General features: G+C 45.2%; 3 protein-coding genes across 3 annotated transcripts; all 3 read left to right on the forward strand.

The window, feature by feature from the left end:
* Positions 1-7429: 7429 nt before the first annotated feature.
* On the forward strand, positions 7430-9038 carry LACBIDRAFT_332643 (uncharacterized protein; the record flags this gene model as incomplete). The annotated part of the gene is made up of 10 exons (XM_001887172.1): positions 7430-7557; positions 7650-7670; positions 7809-7915; positions 8228-8373; positions 8429-8453; positions 8475-8540; positions 8621-8681; positions 8770-8860; positions 8908-8925; positions 9012-9038. 10 exons carry the CDS (start codon positions 7430-7432, stop codon positions 9036-9038), a joined length of 690 nt encoding a protein of 229 aa, XP_001887207.1.
* Positions 9039-9666: 628 nt separating this feature from the next.
* Positions 9667-11501, forward strand: LACBIDRAFT_332644 (uncharacterized protein; the record flags this gene model as incomplete). Its single annotated transcript, XM_001887173.1, has 8 exons — positions 9667-9772; positions 9833-10036; positions 10091-10334; positions 10383-10530; positions 10593-10658; positions 10715-10907; positions 11012-11097; positions 11217-11501. The coding sequence occupies 8 exons, from the start codon at positions 9667-9669 to the stop codon at positions 11499-11501; spliced, it is 1332 nt and encodes a 443-aa protein (XP_001887208.1).
* A 2791-nt stretch (positions 11502-14292) lies between these two features.
* On the forward strand, positions 14293-14586 carry LACBIDRAFT_309993 (uncharacterized protein; the record flags this gene model as incomplete). Its single annotated transcript, XM_001887174.1, has 1 exon — positions 14293-14586. One exon carries the CDS (start codon positions 14293-14295, stop codon positions 14584-14586), a length of 294 nt encoding a protein of 97 aa, XP_001887209.1.
* Positions 14587-15255: the final 669 nt, after the last annotated feature.

Below are 15255 nucleotides of genomic sequence, written 5' to 3' on the forward strand. Positions count from 1 at the left end.
ATTCTGCCACTTATGAATAGTTGCTTTTGATGTCAGGTCCATGGCTGCTTTTATACTTGCAATCTGTGATGTCTTTTCATATGAGAAGTCACTATCCTATCTAATCAAAGGGTGTGCTTCACATGAATCCTGGATAGACATTGAAAAACAGACAGGACCAACCACATATTTAACTCACTTTTGGTACCTTTAAATCAATCTACTCAAGGCTGACCCCAGTGGTGAAGGCTTGGAGAATGACAACTGGTCTTGGTATTGAAAGACATGACAAGTTGCATTGGTAGCACAGAGAATTTATCACTCCAAAACTGATCTGAGTGGAAGGTTAACCAACATCAAAGATAGGATAGTGGCTTAGTGTGGAAAACAGCCATGGACCTGACATCAAACACAACTATTCATAAGTGGCAGAATGTCAACTCATCCCAATCCTTCAATCATATCCCCAATGACCTATATATATATAGTTAACCACACTACATACTATATGTCAGAAAAGTGGACACAATTAACTTTTGTAATGAAAAAAGCGGACACACTACAAACCATTGTAGTCTGAAAAGGCAGATACAATTAACTTTTGTAATGAAAAAAGCGGACACTACAAACCATTGTAGTCTCAAAAAGTGGACACTATTAACTTTTATAATGAACAAAGCGGACTCTACAAACCATTGTAGTCTGAAAAAGCAGACACTACTAACTTTTGTAGTCTCAAAAAGCGGACACTACAAACCATTGTAGTCTCAAAAAGTGGACACTATTAACTTTTATAATGAAAAAAGCGGACACTACAAACCATTGTAGTCTGAACAAGCAGACACTACTAACTTTTGTAGTCTCAAAAAGCGGACACTACAAACCATTGTAGTCTGAAAAAACAGACACTACTAATTTTTGTAGTCTCAAAAAGCGGACACTATTACTTTTGTAATGAGAAAAGCAGACACTACTAATTTTTGTAGTCTTTGTCTGACCTTTGTGGTCTATGTCCAACTTTTGTAGTCTTTTTTGTAGTCTATTAGTAAACTTTGTAGGCTATAAATTACTTTTGTAGTCTGTCAGTGTCAATTACCCTTTTAGGGCATGTACCTTCCTTTTTGGGAGAAATTTCCCACAATACAATAGTTGTAGCCCCTTCTCTTAGCTTTCTAAATCTGTTGAAATCATGTTGTTTAGTGTTCTTTTCATGAAGAAAAATGCAAAAAACAAAAAAAAATGTGGCGCTTTTGAAAACCTTTTACCTTATATCTCCACAATGGAAGCACTTTAGGACATAATTCCAACTGATTCTGGAAGCTATGGTAAAGAGCTACAACTTTTGTTTTTTTACCATTTTTGGAAATTTGTCATGTGACCACCCTCCCAATGACCCATTGGATGGACCGTAATAGCTATTTCATTGCTATCATGGAATATAATGAAAAATCATAATGATATCCCTGGGGGCAGATATGAAATTGGAATGAAATATTGAGATACTCAATGAAAAATCCCAATGAAAGCTGTGGAATATTCAATGAAAGTGCACATCATTAATTATGAAAGAAGCAATGAATACATATAACCTAGCTAATGAAATATTTATTGAAATGCACAATGAAAGCACCCAGAATTGATAATGAAATATTCAATGAAAGCGCACAGCATTAATTATGAAAGAGGCAATGAATACACCTGACCTAGGGAATGAGATATTTATTGAAATTGCACAACATTAATTATAAAAAGTACAATGAAAGCATCCAATATTCCTAATGAAATATTCAATGAAAGCGCACACCATTAGATATGATAGAGGCATTGAATACACCTAACATAGTGAATGAAATATTTATTGAAATCACACAGGATTAATTATGAAAAAAGCAATGAAAGCGCCCAAAATTCCTAATGAAATATTCAATGAAAGTGCACACCATTAATTATGAAAAAGGCAATGAATACACCTAACCCAGTGAATGAAATACCTATTGAAAGCGCACAGGTTTAATTATGAAAAGCACTCTGTGGCCTTGCCTATATCTTATGAAAAGAACATAGGTTTTATGAGAAAGAAAACACAGGACACATCTATGAAATGCCTTTCATAAAACTTGTGGACTTATACACACAGCTCTACAGGCAATTGCCTTAGTTTTATCATAAAAGTGGTAGCCACCAGTCGGCCTCTAGGACTTTGTCGAGGTGCTGAATATGATCTTCGTATGATTTGGAGAAGACCACTATATCATCAATATAAACTAAACAGAAGATCCAGAGGTAAGGTGCAAGAATCCCCTGCATGACCCGTTGAAAATTTGATGGTCCGTTCCGCAGGCCAAATGGCATTCGTTTAAACTGGAACAAACCATGGTGGGTGCGAAAAGCCGTCTTCTCAATGTCTTCCTCATCTAGTTCCAGTTGCGTGAATCCAGATAACGCGTCCAGCGAGGACAATACTTGTGCCCCTGAGAGCAAGGAAAGGATCTCGGATTGTCGGGGAATGGGAAACTCATCAGGTATTGTTACAGCATTCAGTTTCCGATAATCCACGCAGAATCTAGGTTTCCCGTTTCGGTAGGCTATGACCACAGGTGCGCTCCACGGACTTTTCGAGGGTTCAATGACATCCTGCTTGAACCACTTATCCATCTGCTCATCCATTACACAATGTTTCTCCGGAGAGCTTGCATACATCGGGACTGTGATTGGTACCTGTCCATCGACTGTCCTTATGTGCACCTTTGTTGGTAAGTGACCCAGCCGGCCGTCAAAACCGAATGCTTTCTGACGACGTCGAAGCATCTCCCAAGCGTGTTCCTTAAGGTGGTCAGGTAGAGAACCTACATCGATCAATTCTTCCATCTTTGAGGATGGATAGGTAGCCAGGTCAGGCATTGCTGCCGTTTTGGGTCCGTAGTCTTCCTCCTCGTTTACTTCGTCCTGCTTACTGACGTTTGGACCAGTATCCGACGTTTGTGTTTCATCTGCGGACATCTGGGCACCTATGATACCTGCTACTGTGAGGGCATGTGCTGCCAATGCTTCGTAACTCTCGGGGGTAGTCGGTGTGTCGAAGAACGTGGCTGGATCATGGAGAGTCCCTATAATTTCTCCTTTGCGTATATAGCGTGGCTGGTCTGTAGGATTAGCTATGGGAATCCATGGATTCCTTGACGAAATAAGAGTATTGGGGACAGTAAAGTATGAATCGTTTGCATTTGCTAGCAGATTCTTCTGAACAAGCCACTCCTTGTCTTCGTGCAAATGTCCCTCCACTCTAACTTTGCGGCATTGATGGGGTTTCAACAGGTAGTCTTCCGCCGCTCGAACCGTATGTTCCTCTATTCCGAACTTGATTTTGCGTCGAAGCCGTTTCGCTTTATTGCGTCGGTGGATTTTCGCGCGAGCGAACTTACTCACGAGAAGGGAACTCTGTCTCATTCTAGTGAAGTCAGGAGTCCTTTCTACCCTCGTTGCGGGAATTTCATGTGTGGTCCCCGCAAAGTTGATCTTAGTTCCTGTTTCCACATTTCTGGTTACTCCGACCTCATAATTCACTTGATAATCTTCCCCTAGTAGGATCGGGACTGTCATCCTGGGAACTACGTAAGCCTCTGCTTCTGATTCTATGATTTCCCCCATACTTGTCTCCATAAAAATTGGCACTCGCACGTATCCTTTCAGAGTTTCATCCTTATCGGTAAGCTGCCAGAGCTGCATCTTCATCCCTTGTTGTATCCGGGGGGCCCTCACTAGCGTCTTGTAGAACTCGTCAGATATTAGTGTAACGTCTGCGCAGGAATCGAGTCGCAAATTGACTCTGGGATTCTCGAGCCCAGCTACCCAACCCTTGGCGGAAAGAACCGAGACGCCAAGCGCGGATAACCCTGGTGGGGTCTGGCGCTTCTTGTGTAGACGGATAGGTTTTGAATCTGCGGGAGGGGGAGGCAGGTCCATTAGCTCTGGTTGGGCATTGACATTTTCCATTGTAGAGGCATGATGCGCTTCCCTTCGTCCAGATGGTACTGAAGCGTTTTCTATTGGCAGGTCCCCTTCCGCCTCGTCTTCTTCCTCCATGGGTATGAGCAGGTGTATGGGCGATTTGGGCTTTTCCAAATGTGCTAAGAGCTCTTCATCCACTACCTCCTCCATGGTTACCGACTTGCATGTTCGTTGTGATGTCGGAAGTTCGGTCTTGTCCGCCGTTCGTTCGCGAGGATCTTCTTGGTGGGTCAGGTGCTTACTGGGCTGGGGCCTAACCTTGACTGAATCTAATTCCGTCGCTTGCAGATCGTCAATGTGATACATCAGAAGGTTAGCACTACGTGGTCGCTCCTTTTCTTCGTGCCAAAACTCATCTTCTACCTCCTCCAATTCCAGTTTTGTTGGCTTTGGAGAGGTCCTGACGGACTTACATCCTTCTGTCGTTCGAAAGCTCGAACTCCTTGGGATTGCCGCGTCAAAATCCTGTTCTAATTTCGATTGATCGACTTGTATTGAGGCTACCCTCTGAGATAATAGGATACTGTAAGCGCTATGATAGTATTCCTCCGTCTCCTTCTCGGATTCGGTGGAATAACTCGACTTCGCTGACTTCGCCGTCTTTTCGAGGTACACTGCCGAGTCAGGGCACTCCTTGTCCCAGTGATATTCACTGCCGCAACATTTACATGGAGAGGGGGGTAGACGACCCATTTTTGTCATGACGTGGTCATTTTTAGGGAACATGTAGCCCCCGGGAGGAGGTGCGTGTTGTCTTCTTTTTAAAACTTGGAAGACTTCTGCTAAGATTGGATTTTGAGCGTCTTCTGCCTTTGCTAATACTTCCGATGAAAAGACTTCTTTTGCCTGATGATTTTGTGGTTCTGTGTTCAGTTCTCCTTCCGTAAGATGAACCCGTCTATCTTGTGGAAAGTTATAATGGAATTTAGGTTTCTCCAGGGCAAAGCCCATCTTCTTAAGAGTAGGGACTAGATTCTCGGCCGTAATCGCTGTAGCATTTTGATTCTTTGAAATTGCCAACAGAGAGTCCTCATGTTCGACGGCTTTTGTGTATAATAAAGACGAGGATTTGATGTTTTCGAGGACCAAGATCGTCCTCCATGCTAATGGCGCCCTGGCCATTACCAAATGTACTTCCAGGGGCCCTCCATCGTCCGACTTGGCTAACATTCTAGTGTACATTATCCGGCGAGCTATGAAAGTCTTTGGGAGTTCCTTTTCGTGCCCTGGCTGCCTGAAGTATTGCTGCTTGTATGCTTCTCCAATGTCAAACTGCCAGGTATGACCTAAGTACTTCTCTTTGATTCCTTTGAGGTAGTCCACCCAGTGACCCCTCATCCTCGATTGCTCGGCGAAAGACAATGTTGCAAACCAATTTTGGACATCCGATCCCTCTTTTAGCTTCAACCAGAGCCAATATCCTAAGGCTGAAGGGATGTACCCCCCTAGTGAAGCTTGCTGTTGGACTTTCCAAAAATATTCAATTGCCGTATTCGGATTACCGTCCCAGGTAGGCAAATCTTCCTGTTTCAGCTTACTGTCGATTGTGGGGGCAATTCGTCCACATGGAATCTCCACGCTATCCCTCGACCTTTCCTGATGTCGGCGCCTGGAATGTTTTGAACCACTAGTAGCTGCCATTTACATCATGTAAAACCTGGCATGTACCATAGAACTTCCTGCTTAGCTACCGTGAATGAAATGAAATGAATTTTCATTCATTCACGGCACCTGTTTCATTCCAAATCATTCTCATTCATTGCCGTCAAGAATGAAATACTTTTTGTTTCATTTCATTTTTTTCTTCATTTTTACTGACAAGAATGAAATTTATTCTGTTTCATTCATTCCTGGCGACTGTTTCATTTTTTCATTTCATTCTACCATGGCAACTGTTTCATTTTTTGCTTTATTATTCTGTTTCATTCATTCCTGGCAACTATCTCATTTTTCCATTTCATTCCACCATGGCAACTGTTTCATTTTTTGCTTTATTCTTCTGTTTCATTCATTCCTGGCGACTGTTTCATTTTTTTTTCATTCATTGCCATGGAATTTTCATTTCATTCTTTCCAGGCAGTTATTTCATTTTTGTTTCATTCTTTCAGGCAACAATTTCAATGTTTTAATACACATCTAAATAAGGAAATAATATACAATCATGCCTGATATGTGTTGTGCCCTACTGCAGTGGTGTGGGAGGCCATATGGGGGTACTTTTGCATTTGAGGCTCAAATACACAACAAGATAGACATGCTGTTGCCAAATAAGGCACTTAAATATTTTGTATCAATTACATAATCATTTTCCCAGCTCTAACAATGAAATAGGCACCTGAGAAGAATGAAGCAAGGAATGAAACAGTTGCCATGTTGGAATGAAATAAAAAAATGAAACAGTCGCCAGGAATGAATGAAACAGAATAAATTATCTAGAATGAAACAGGTGCTGTGAATGAATGAAAATTCATTTCATTTCATTCACGGTAGTTAAGCAGGAACTTCTATGGTACAGCTCAGGAGTACATGATGTAAGTGGTAGCTACCAGTCTTTGAACTAGACGAAGATGCCGTGTAAGTGCTGGAGCCCTCGTCGTCGCTTCCCCGACCACCATCGTCGTCGCCGTCGTCTGGATCCCCCCTTCGTCGACGACCACGAGGTTTGGGAGTGGATGAACTCCTTCGCTTAGGCCGCGGGGTTCTCGATCGCTTGCGACTCCTTCGACTCCTAGGAGGTCTCCCTCTATCTTCATCGCTACTGTCGGACGATTCAGGATCGGAGCCACCTGTATCCCGTCCCCGTTGCGGTTGGCGGGACTGGCTTCTCTGGCTACCCGAGCGCTTACTTGTACGAGACGCTGGTTTTACGGGGTCTTTTCTTGGTAAGTGAGGTGGTTCTTCTCTCCCCTCCCATTGCCTAATGTTACTAGTACTCGGCGGCAACGGTGTAGCTATCCCTACGAGTATGTTCGTGTCTAGCGTTGGCGGCTTCGAAGTCCCTGGTTGCTTCGACCTATTACTCTTCCCAGGTTCAACGAACCATGCATTCGCGCTTCTGAACGGAGTCTCCATTCCCATCCAGACTGACGTGCCTTGAGAGGGTAGCTTAGTCTCTTCACGGTCCTTCTCCTTTCCTTTGTCCTTCCTTTGCTTTGACTCCTCTTTACGGGTTTCTGGAACCGGTGAGCTTGGTCTGGATCTAGTTTCTGAGAACGCGTTTCTCAGTACCTCCGGCATTGGAAGGACTTCTAACCAGGACCGAGTTTTTTGTAGGGATTGGTATCCCTTCTCAGATAGCTGTTGCTTATGATGTGGAATTGTATTGTAAAGATACCTCAATTTACGGTCTGCATCCGTGATATCTTTCAAAGGGTCATAAAGTTCTTGCAGAGTTGACAATGGCGAAAGGACGGAGTCGCCTGCTTGGAGTTGGTACTCCGCGATGTACTTTTCCCAAGCCTTAACTCCTAGCTTAATCCTCGTTATAAGGGCCACCCAAGCTGCGTATAATTGGGGCAAGCTCGAGGTGCCTCGTAGGATTGGCATAAGCGTATCCTCTGGGTCTACTATGTAGTGGAACTTTCTTTCCATAACCAAGGCAGCGGCTTGTTGCAGAAAAATCTGTTGTGCTGTAACGGCAGTACTAACGTTGTTTAATGTAGCTTTTGCCAAGTGGTATCGGGGTAGGTTCTATCCCTATTATTGCCTCTATCTATGATTAAGTCCGGAGTCAGCTCCTCTAGACTTAGTACCAACGAAATACTCGTTTCCGTTGGGCCCAATTGTGATTCTATCGACGCTGATGAGTATTCTTGAATCAGCTGGGCCATGGGGGATTTCTCGAACCCTTCCTCCATACCGAGTCTCTGTGGGGCTGACGGCTCGTTCTCCGTTTCTGTTATCGAGGGCATGTCAAACTGCCTCGGGTGTGAGTCACTCGATTCTACGTTCCTGACGTTGGGTGTGAATTCACCACTGCTGTGAACGTTTGTGGCCGAGGTAGTAGCTTGAGTGGGGGCGGCGAAGGTGAGGGCGTATAAGGGGGTGTTGGGGGTGTTGTTGAATGATTCGACGCTACACAGAGTGAGGGATGTTTTTGATCGAAAGGTGGTTGATCGTGATAACGCTTCAATGTGCGCTTTCTTGTGTGATACCGACGCTATCTCCTGGGCAACGGTTTTGGGAGTCCCGGAATTGGATGAGGCGAGTCTGTGATCGGGCACCTTCTTTTTCGGTGAAGCCGAGCGCGAAGTCGATCGGGATGGGTTGACTGCTGGAGCCTCCCTCGCGGAAGATGCCCTGTTAAAGGAATACGAGGGCCTGGTCACGTTGACGCCTCGAGTTCTCGCTCTAGAGGGCGGGGCAAATTTCTCGGGATCGTTGAAGGTTTGAAAAGACTGATCTTGAGCTGAGTTGGCCAGGGCAAGTTGATTTCCCACAGTGTCCACCTTTGAAGCAGGTGTTCCGTGAGTAATGAGTTCAAATAGGAATGCTCACCAACTCTGCGTATCCCAATGGTCTCTTATCGCGCAGATCAGATAACGATGTCAAAGGTGTGTGTATCCTCTCCTACCCAGGAGACGGTCTACGGGCGCACTCAAGCAAGGATTGATGTTACTACGGAAATCCGAAGCTACAATCCCAGCAACTTTCCGGGAAATCCACGGAAAGCTGAGTGACGGACTTAAGGAAAAGTGATGGGGTTGCTATTCGATGACCTAACAATTCCTCTTTACAAGAGAATAGTTAGCAATCAACTCAAAACAATGCTACTTGCCTTAGACAGTGGAAGTACGATAGAACGCCTCTTCCGAATGCTAGTTGCAGTGGTAATAAGAGTAAAGAATCGATTGTTGTTACTACTGAACAACATGTGAGTTACTCAAGTGACACGTGACTATATAATAATGTGATGCGAAGAGGTTCTGTCAGCAGAAAGTAAGTACAGTGTTTTGCATGTGAGATTGGAATCCAAATCTCACGAAAACTTGTTTGTTCTTGTAATGTGTGACATTGCCCTTCAGTGTCACAGCGAATTGATTGAACGTTGAATGTTGACTCCCACCATTGATCCCCCAACGCTGAGCGCTCGAACTCTGAAGGCATGCCAATGGCCCCTCCACCACCCCACACCAAACACCTTCCCCCCCAGCTCGACGCCAGCCCGCCCTAATCTCACTCTGCTTCTCATGTGAAACAACAAGCCACAAAGGACCCAAATGCCGTACATCGCAAGGTCGCTTTCCACCTGCGTGGACTAGAAAACTACCCGGATTTCAATTGCCCACAGAGAATGTATGTCTTGAAGGTGTTTCATGGGGTTCACGTTCTCATACTAAAATTCTCGTTCTAGATATATTCGATTTACTCAGCAGTTGGAATAACTCGATTCATGGTATGCGGGCAACAGGGTCTTCGTGATCCCAATATAAGTAGGTCTCGAGAACACTTCGCGAGGCTCACCGGCTCAATCTAGTCTGCTTTAGGCCAAGGATTAGAATGGACGGCACTTGCAGGGCAGTGCAATATGTGGAAACCACGCTCGTCTCACACTTGTTTTTGGGGTTGGAAGCTAGAGCGCTACATTGGAATTCCTATATAGTAGGTGCCCTCTCTTGATCTACTCCAACTTGACCGTTCTCAGCCACAAACGCAGAAGACCATCAACCCCAACAAGCCATGTCCAACAAAGAGAATGCCGCACCTGTCGGCCCTCCTATCTCTCCCTTTGCTACCTCACCCCGTCGCCCGTCGGAATTTTGGTTGAAGAACCCAGCTTGGATCGGTGAGGAACATCTTTATCTCTTTGACGTTATTCGCACTAATCACACTTCGTTTCAAATAGATGGTGCCATCGACCCTCCTCACTTTTATGGAAGCCACGAGGAAATCGAAGCCGCTCTACATGCAGCAGGTGTTTCTTCGAACGCATATGTGGATCAACAAGCTGCGCTTTCAACACCCACCCCGAACCATTACGCAAACATCAAGTCACACGCCCAAGCTCTCGGGGAAGGAAGAGACATTGTCAACCCCACAAGCAGCACTAGTAAGTCCCCGTAGTTTTATCACTATGACCATGCTTGTTAATGCTCTCAATCAGGCCCCGGCCATCTCATATCAGTTGGAATGGTCTACTCCCTCGCGGCGGCACCTGGTCCTGGTGGGCGTGCCTCAAAGGGACTTGTGAAACAGAAGCCGACAATGAAGATGACCAAGCTTGTCCTCGATAAAATCACTTGTGCAGACTTCATCAAAGCCTTCCTTGCTACTCACAATATGTCTGACAAGTACAGCCCCGGGGTCCACTCTGGACCTGACTTCAAATTGTGGTGGTCAGGCTCGCTGTATGTTCTTTTTCTCGTTCTAAAAGTTGTCTCCTCATTTATTTGCAGTGGTGCCAAATCTGGGGCAGCAACTATCCAGACGGACAAGGACTTCTATGTTGCACTAGAACATCTCCTCTCCAAACCTAAGGGCAAATGCACGGTATCAGTTGAGTTTGACCTCGATAACATGATGGGGTTCCGCATCCAGCAACCAGTAAGACATGCCTTTCTTGTCTTCGCACATCTTCTATCTTTCTGATATTGTTTCATCATTAGCTCCCCTTGGCTGCAGTGAACCCTAACACCAAGACTGCGGATGGGGAGCTTGTATATGGAACCAAGGTAAGTCATGTGCTCGTTTCCAAACCTTTGAGTGCTCACGCGCTCATGGTTGATAGGTTCCTCAACTTGGTGGTTTTAGCGAGGTGACGCAGCTGCATGGATCCATCATCATGGAGTTGAAGGCAACATGGCCTTGTTCAACGCACCTCAACGAACATGGTGGCGCTGGCTTCTGTTATGTCTCAAACACATCCGAGCATGTCCTACTGAATGCCAGGAGGTTGAAGGCATGGGCAGCCACTATCGTATGTTTGTTTCTCTATGACATCTTTGCTTGCACTCAACGCATTCTTTCAGGCTGCACATGTTGCAACAAAACTTGTTCCCCCCAACATTTCCGAGTTTGATGGTAGTCGTGATGGACGTCTACCTGGACCTAGGCCTCGAGGCCATGCAGGGCCAGGGCTATCTGCCGCCACTCCTAGTAATCAGCAACTTGGTGACATGATGCAAATCATATCGGGGCTGCTTCCCCTCCTTGGGGGGATGTCTTGAAAGCGTGCGCGCTCTGAGTCATCATCTCCCATACGCCGCAACCCTGTCACTCCCGTTCGCAAGGCACCCATGTCCCTTCCCCTTTCTCCCATCCCCACGGCCAACTCTGAGCTTCGATCTTGCCTCAGTGACTTTGCTGAGGCCAAAGGCATTGATCTGACTGCATGTGAAGAAGCTCTGACCGCCCTTGATCTAACCCCAGATATCATCCCTGACGTACCTGTCCAACGTCTATGTGATATTACTCATGCGACGGAAGGCCAGATCCTCAAACTCCATGTCTTTTGCCGTGGGTGGAATGCTCGTCTTGAGGAGAAGAAGGAAAAGCGGCGCCGCATTGATCTTTGATATTCTATTTACATAACCAACACTGTTCCAGTTGTATATATTGTATTCTGTTACAAGTAATAATTGTCAGAGAATGAATATCCACAGTTTTCGATCCACCCTTCTGCCATTTCTGGTTCAACAAAGAGTACAGCCTGTTGAATAAGCCAGGGTCTGACTTCAGCATTGATAGCATCAGCCTCATGGCGACGGAGCCATGCCTTAATAGTATGAAAAGCTTGTTCAATAGGATTGTAGTCGGGAGAGTAAGGTGGGAGATATACAAGTCTGGCACCTTCAGCAGATGAGCATTTATTTGAAGAGAAGAGCTACAAGACTGTAACTTACCACATTCATCCTCAATGATACGTCGAATTTCTTCATCATGATGTATCGCACAGTTGTCCACAACTACAACACTACGCGGTGCAGGAAATGGGTTTAGCTGTGGTGCCTAAAAGAAAAATAAGTTGTGAAGGCAAAAGGAGAAGTGAAATGGCATACAAGTTGCTGATCAATAAATTGGATAAACTTTTCCTTGTTTACAGATCCCTCGAAGATGTCAAGGGCAATGATCCCTTTGTGTGTCAGGGCAGGCAAAACTGAAAACCGCTGCCCACGAATGAATGTCGCACAAGAGATGCATGCCCTCCCAACAGCCGCCCAACCATCTCTACGTTGGTTTGTTTGGTCATCAACACTAGCTTCGTCCAGCCAGACGAAATACTCCGCAGGGATGTCGCCATATTCAGCTTGCCAAGTTGCACACAAGAGCTCATTCCGCTCAAGGGCTTCATGTGAGACCTTCTTTCGGCTGATCGCAAGCTGCTGAAGAGCACGAGAAATGGTAGAGATTGAAACTTCAATGTTTCGGTGGAGGAGAAGCTCTTGCTGAAGTTCATCAAGGTAGATTTTGGGACGAGCATCTATGATAGAGGCTAGATAGTTCACATCCCCCATGTCAAGGGTGCGTAAACCCCCACGTGGACCTGCAAATGGATTGTCAACAGTCCCATAATCCCGATGAAACTTCAAGATGTTGTAGACTGTAGCAAGGCTGCAGCCAGCCAGAGTCTGAATATCAGAAGCAGAGATATGTTGCTCATGATGCCAAACTATGATGCGTTGTCTCATTTCGTTTGAAAGCATTGGAGCCATTATTGCGAAGGTACATAGGACTACACAATTGCCAGATCTGAACCCTGCAGCGTGACATCAATCACGGACCACAAGAACAAACAAGTTTTCGTGAGATTTGGATTCCAATCTCACATGCAAAACACTGTAAATGAATATATACCGGGAATAAGGGAGTTGAATCCCTTGTTACAGGAGTCGAAGTCAACGATAAATGAAGATACAAGCGAGGGCCCTTCACCGTGGCCTGTCACCGTTGACGATGTCGTTCCTTGGTCCTCTGGAAAGCTACGACAACGGGAGTTAGAGACGAGAGATTCTAGCTACACGGATAGTCACGACAACGAGGTGGAGATTGTGATTGAGGATGTGGACGTTAGAGGCGAGGGCTACACAACAATACCATTTCCTTTGACATCAAGTGCGTCTCTACAGTTCCATCGAGAATGTGGAAACTCACGTCGTTCCTCATAGCTACCATGGCGCTGTCCAAACCTCTGACACCTTGCACTTGAAATTCCAAACGACATGCTCATAATCGACACATCCGTCTACGAACGCATTCTCTACAAAATGGGACATACAGTCATTCACCGGTCAATGAGTCACACTAGTCAATGAGTCAAAACACTTTTCCGGGGTCAGTTCTCAAGCTATTTCTTTAATTTTTTTTGCATTGTGTGCGGATATATATTCTTCATAGTAATCCCAAGTTTCTAAGGTGTAGCATATTTCGATCTCTTGATACCTGTAAATAGGTGCTCATTCACCATAAAACTGAATATATATCTGTGTGATCTTGGCACTAAATCTTGGAAAAGAGCCTTTTTAAAAAAATTATATCTTATAGCATTCAACAAGTATTCAATTACAAGAGTTTTGAGTTGAGCTGGTACTCCAGTGAACCAAAAACCACTGAATGAATGAAATCATACTTGAAGGTAGGGAAAGTCACATTCTGTCACACTTGCCACAGACGTCTGACGAAGAGATGGGAAACTGAAGTGACTAAGCAAAATGCCCAAACTAGGGCAGCGTGACATCTGCCTCATTGACTGGTTTCGCACTGATCTTCGTTTGCGGCACTGATAGCATGCGATATGTTGTTCAACAACTTGAATTTGAGTTTGTAACTAGATATTACATAGGGCATGATGTATGGGCATACTTCTCTCAGTTCATAATGTTCATATCCCTCGTATTTAAAATCTCCAAGGCCATTCTTTATTTGGGTGCCTCATTGACTGGTGAATGACTGTAGAGGGATCATGCCCGATCGATCCTAACACTGGGAAACCTCGAAAAAGGAATGACGCTCACGCTCGAGAATCTGCTGTTGTCGTTACGATACCCGTTCTGCAAGCTTCATTGCCGCCGCCTTCGTTGCCTGCCATGGGTATGGAGGAGCAAACACAGACGATGTCGACGCCTCTCCGGCTCAAACTCAACAACAGCAACCGCAGATCGCACAGCTCCCCATCGTCCTCCCTCCACAACACTGGTAATGACGCCATGCCTAGTCTGTTTGCGCTGCGAAAGTTGTTGGAGCCTGCTGCGACGAGTGTACTGAGTGTGAGGAAGGGGAGGGTTGGAAGGCCAGTTGCTGGTCAACAACAGCAACAACAGGAAATTGAGGAGGAAGGAGGCGTTGCAAGATAAGAGAGATCGAATCCGTATGGGATTGTTTCCTGCTGATCCCCCCAAACGTAAGCATCTGTTTGCGATTGACAGACAACCTAGTCACCACGTTGTTCCATCTACAGTGCAGCAGGCCAATCTCATGAAAGTTCTAACGTCGGATGCCCTCCAAGACCCGACCCCGGTTGAGGCTCGTGTGAGACGTGAAGTAGCACAGCGCAAACTCGGGCATGAAAAAATGAACGCTGAACGCAAGTTGACGGATGAGCAACGTCGCGAAAAGCATGAGGCGAAGAAGGCAGACGAAGAAAAGAAGGGTATTTATGGTTAGTGATCTGCAAGGGTTTGTCAACCCTCCAAGGGTCAGGGGTAAGGGTCAGGAGGGTAAGGGTCAGGGTAAGGATTTTGTGACCCTCAACAAACCCTTGACCCTTCTGAAGGGTCAGGGGTTTTTCAGGGGTTTTTCAGGGGTTTTCATTTCTCTAATATCAAGGTAAGTACTCCAGAAAAAATGATTTTAAATAAAATTGAATCAGATAAAATATCATCCAAAGAGGCCTCACTACCTTTGCAACAATTAGTATTGTTCAGAATACACTGAATTCTTCAATAATTTACTAAAAACCATGTGTACTGTCATAAATATACTTGAATGATGTGTATTTCAAAGACATCTTGCTATTTATTTACTATCTATAAAACTTGAGCAGTTATTTGCTCCAAACCCTTGTCCAAACCCTGCTGGGGTTTCTTACCCTCCAACCCCTGAGATACCCTTACCCTTACCCTTCAAAACCCTTGACCCCAGCCAAGGGTCAAGGGTTTTGAAGGGTAAGGGTCAGGGTCAGCCTGAGTTGACCCCAGGGTTACCCCTGCTCATCACTATTTATGGTGCGGTGTACAAGTACGTTCTCTTCTTTTCCACATCACAGACGACTGAAGCTTCGTCATTCCAGGGTCAAGATTTTGAGCGACCCCGCACACCAGTTCAAGGTTCGGA

Source organism: Laccaria bicolor, genomic scaffold, assembly GCF_000143565.1.
Source record: "Laccaria bicolor S238N-H82 LACBIscaffold_43 genomic scaffold, whole genome shotgun sequence".
NCBI classification, from domain to species: Eukaryota; Fungi; Basidiomycota; class Agaricomycetes; order Agaricales; family Hydnangiaceae; genus Laccaria; species Laccaria bicolor.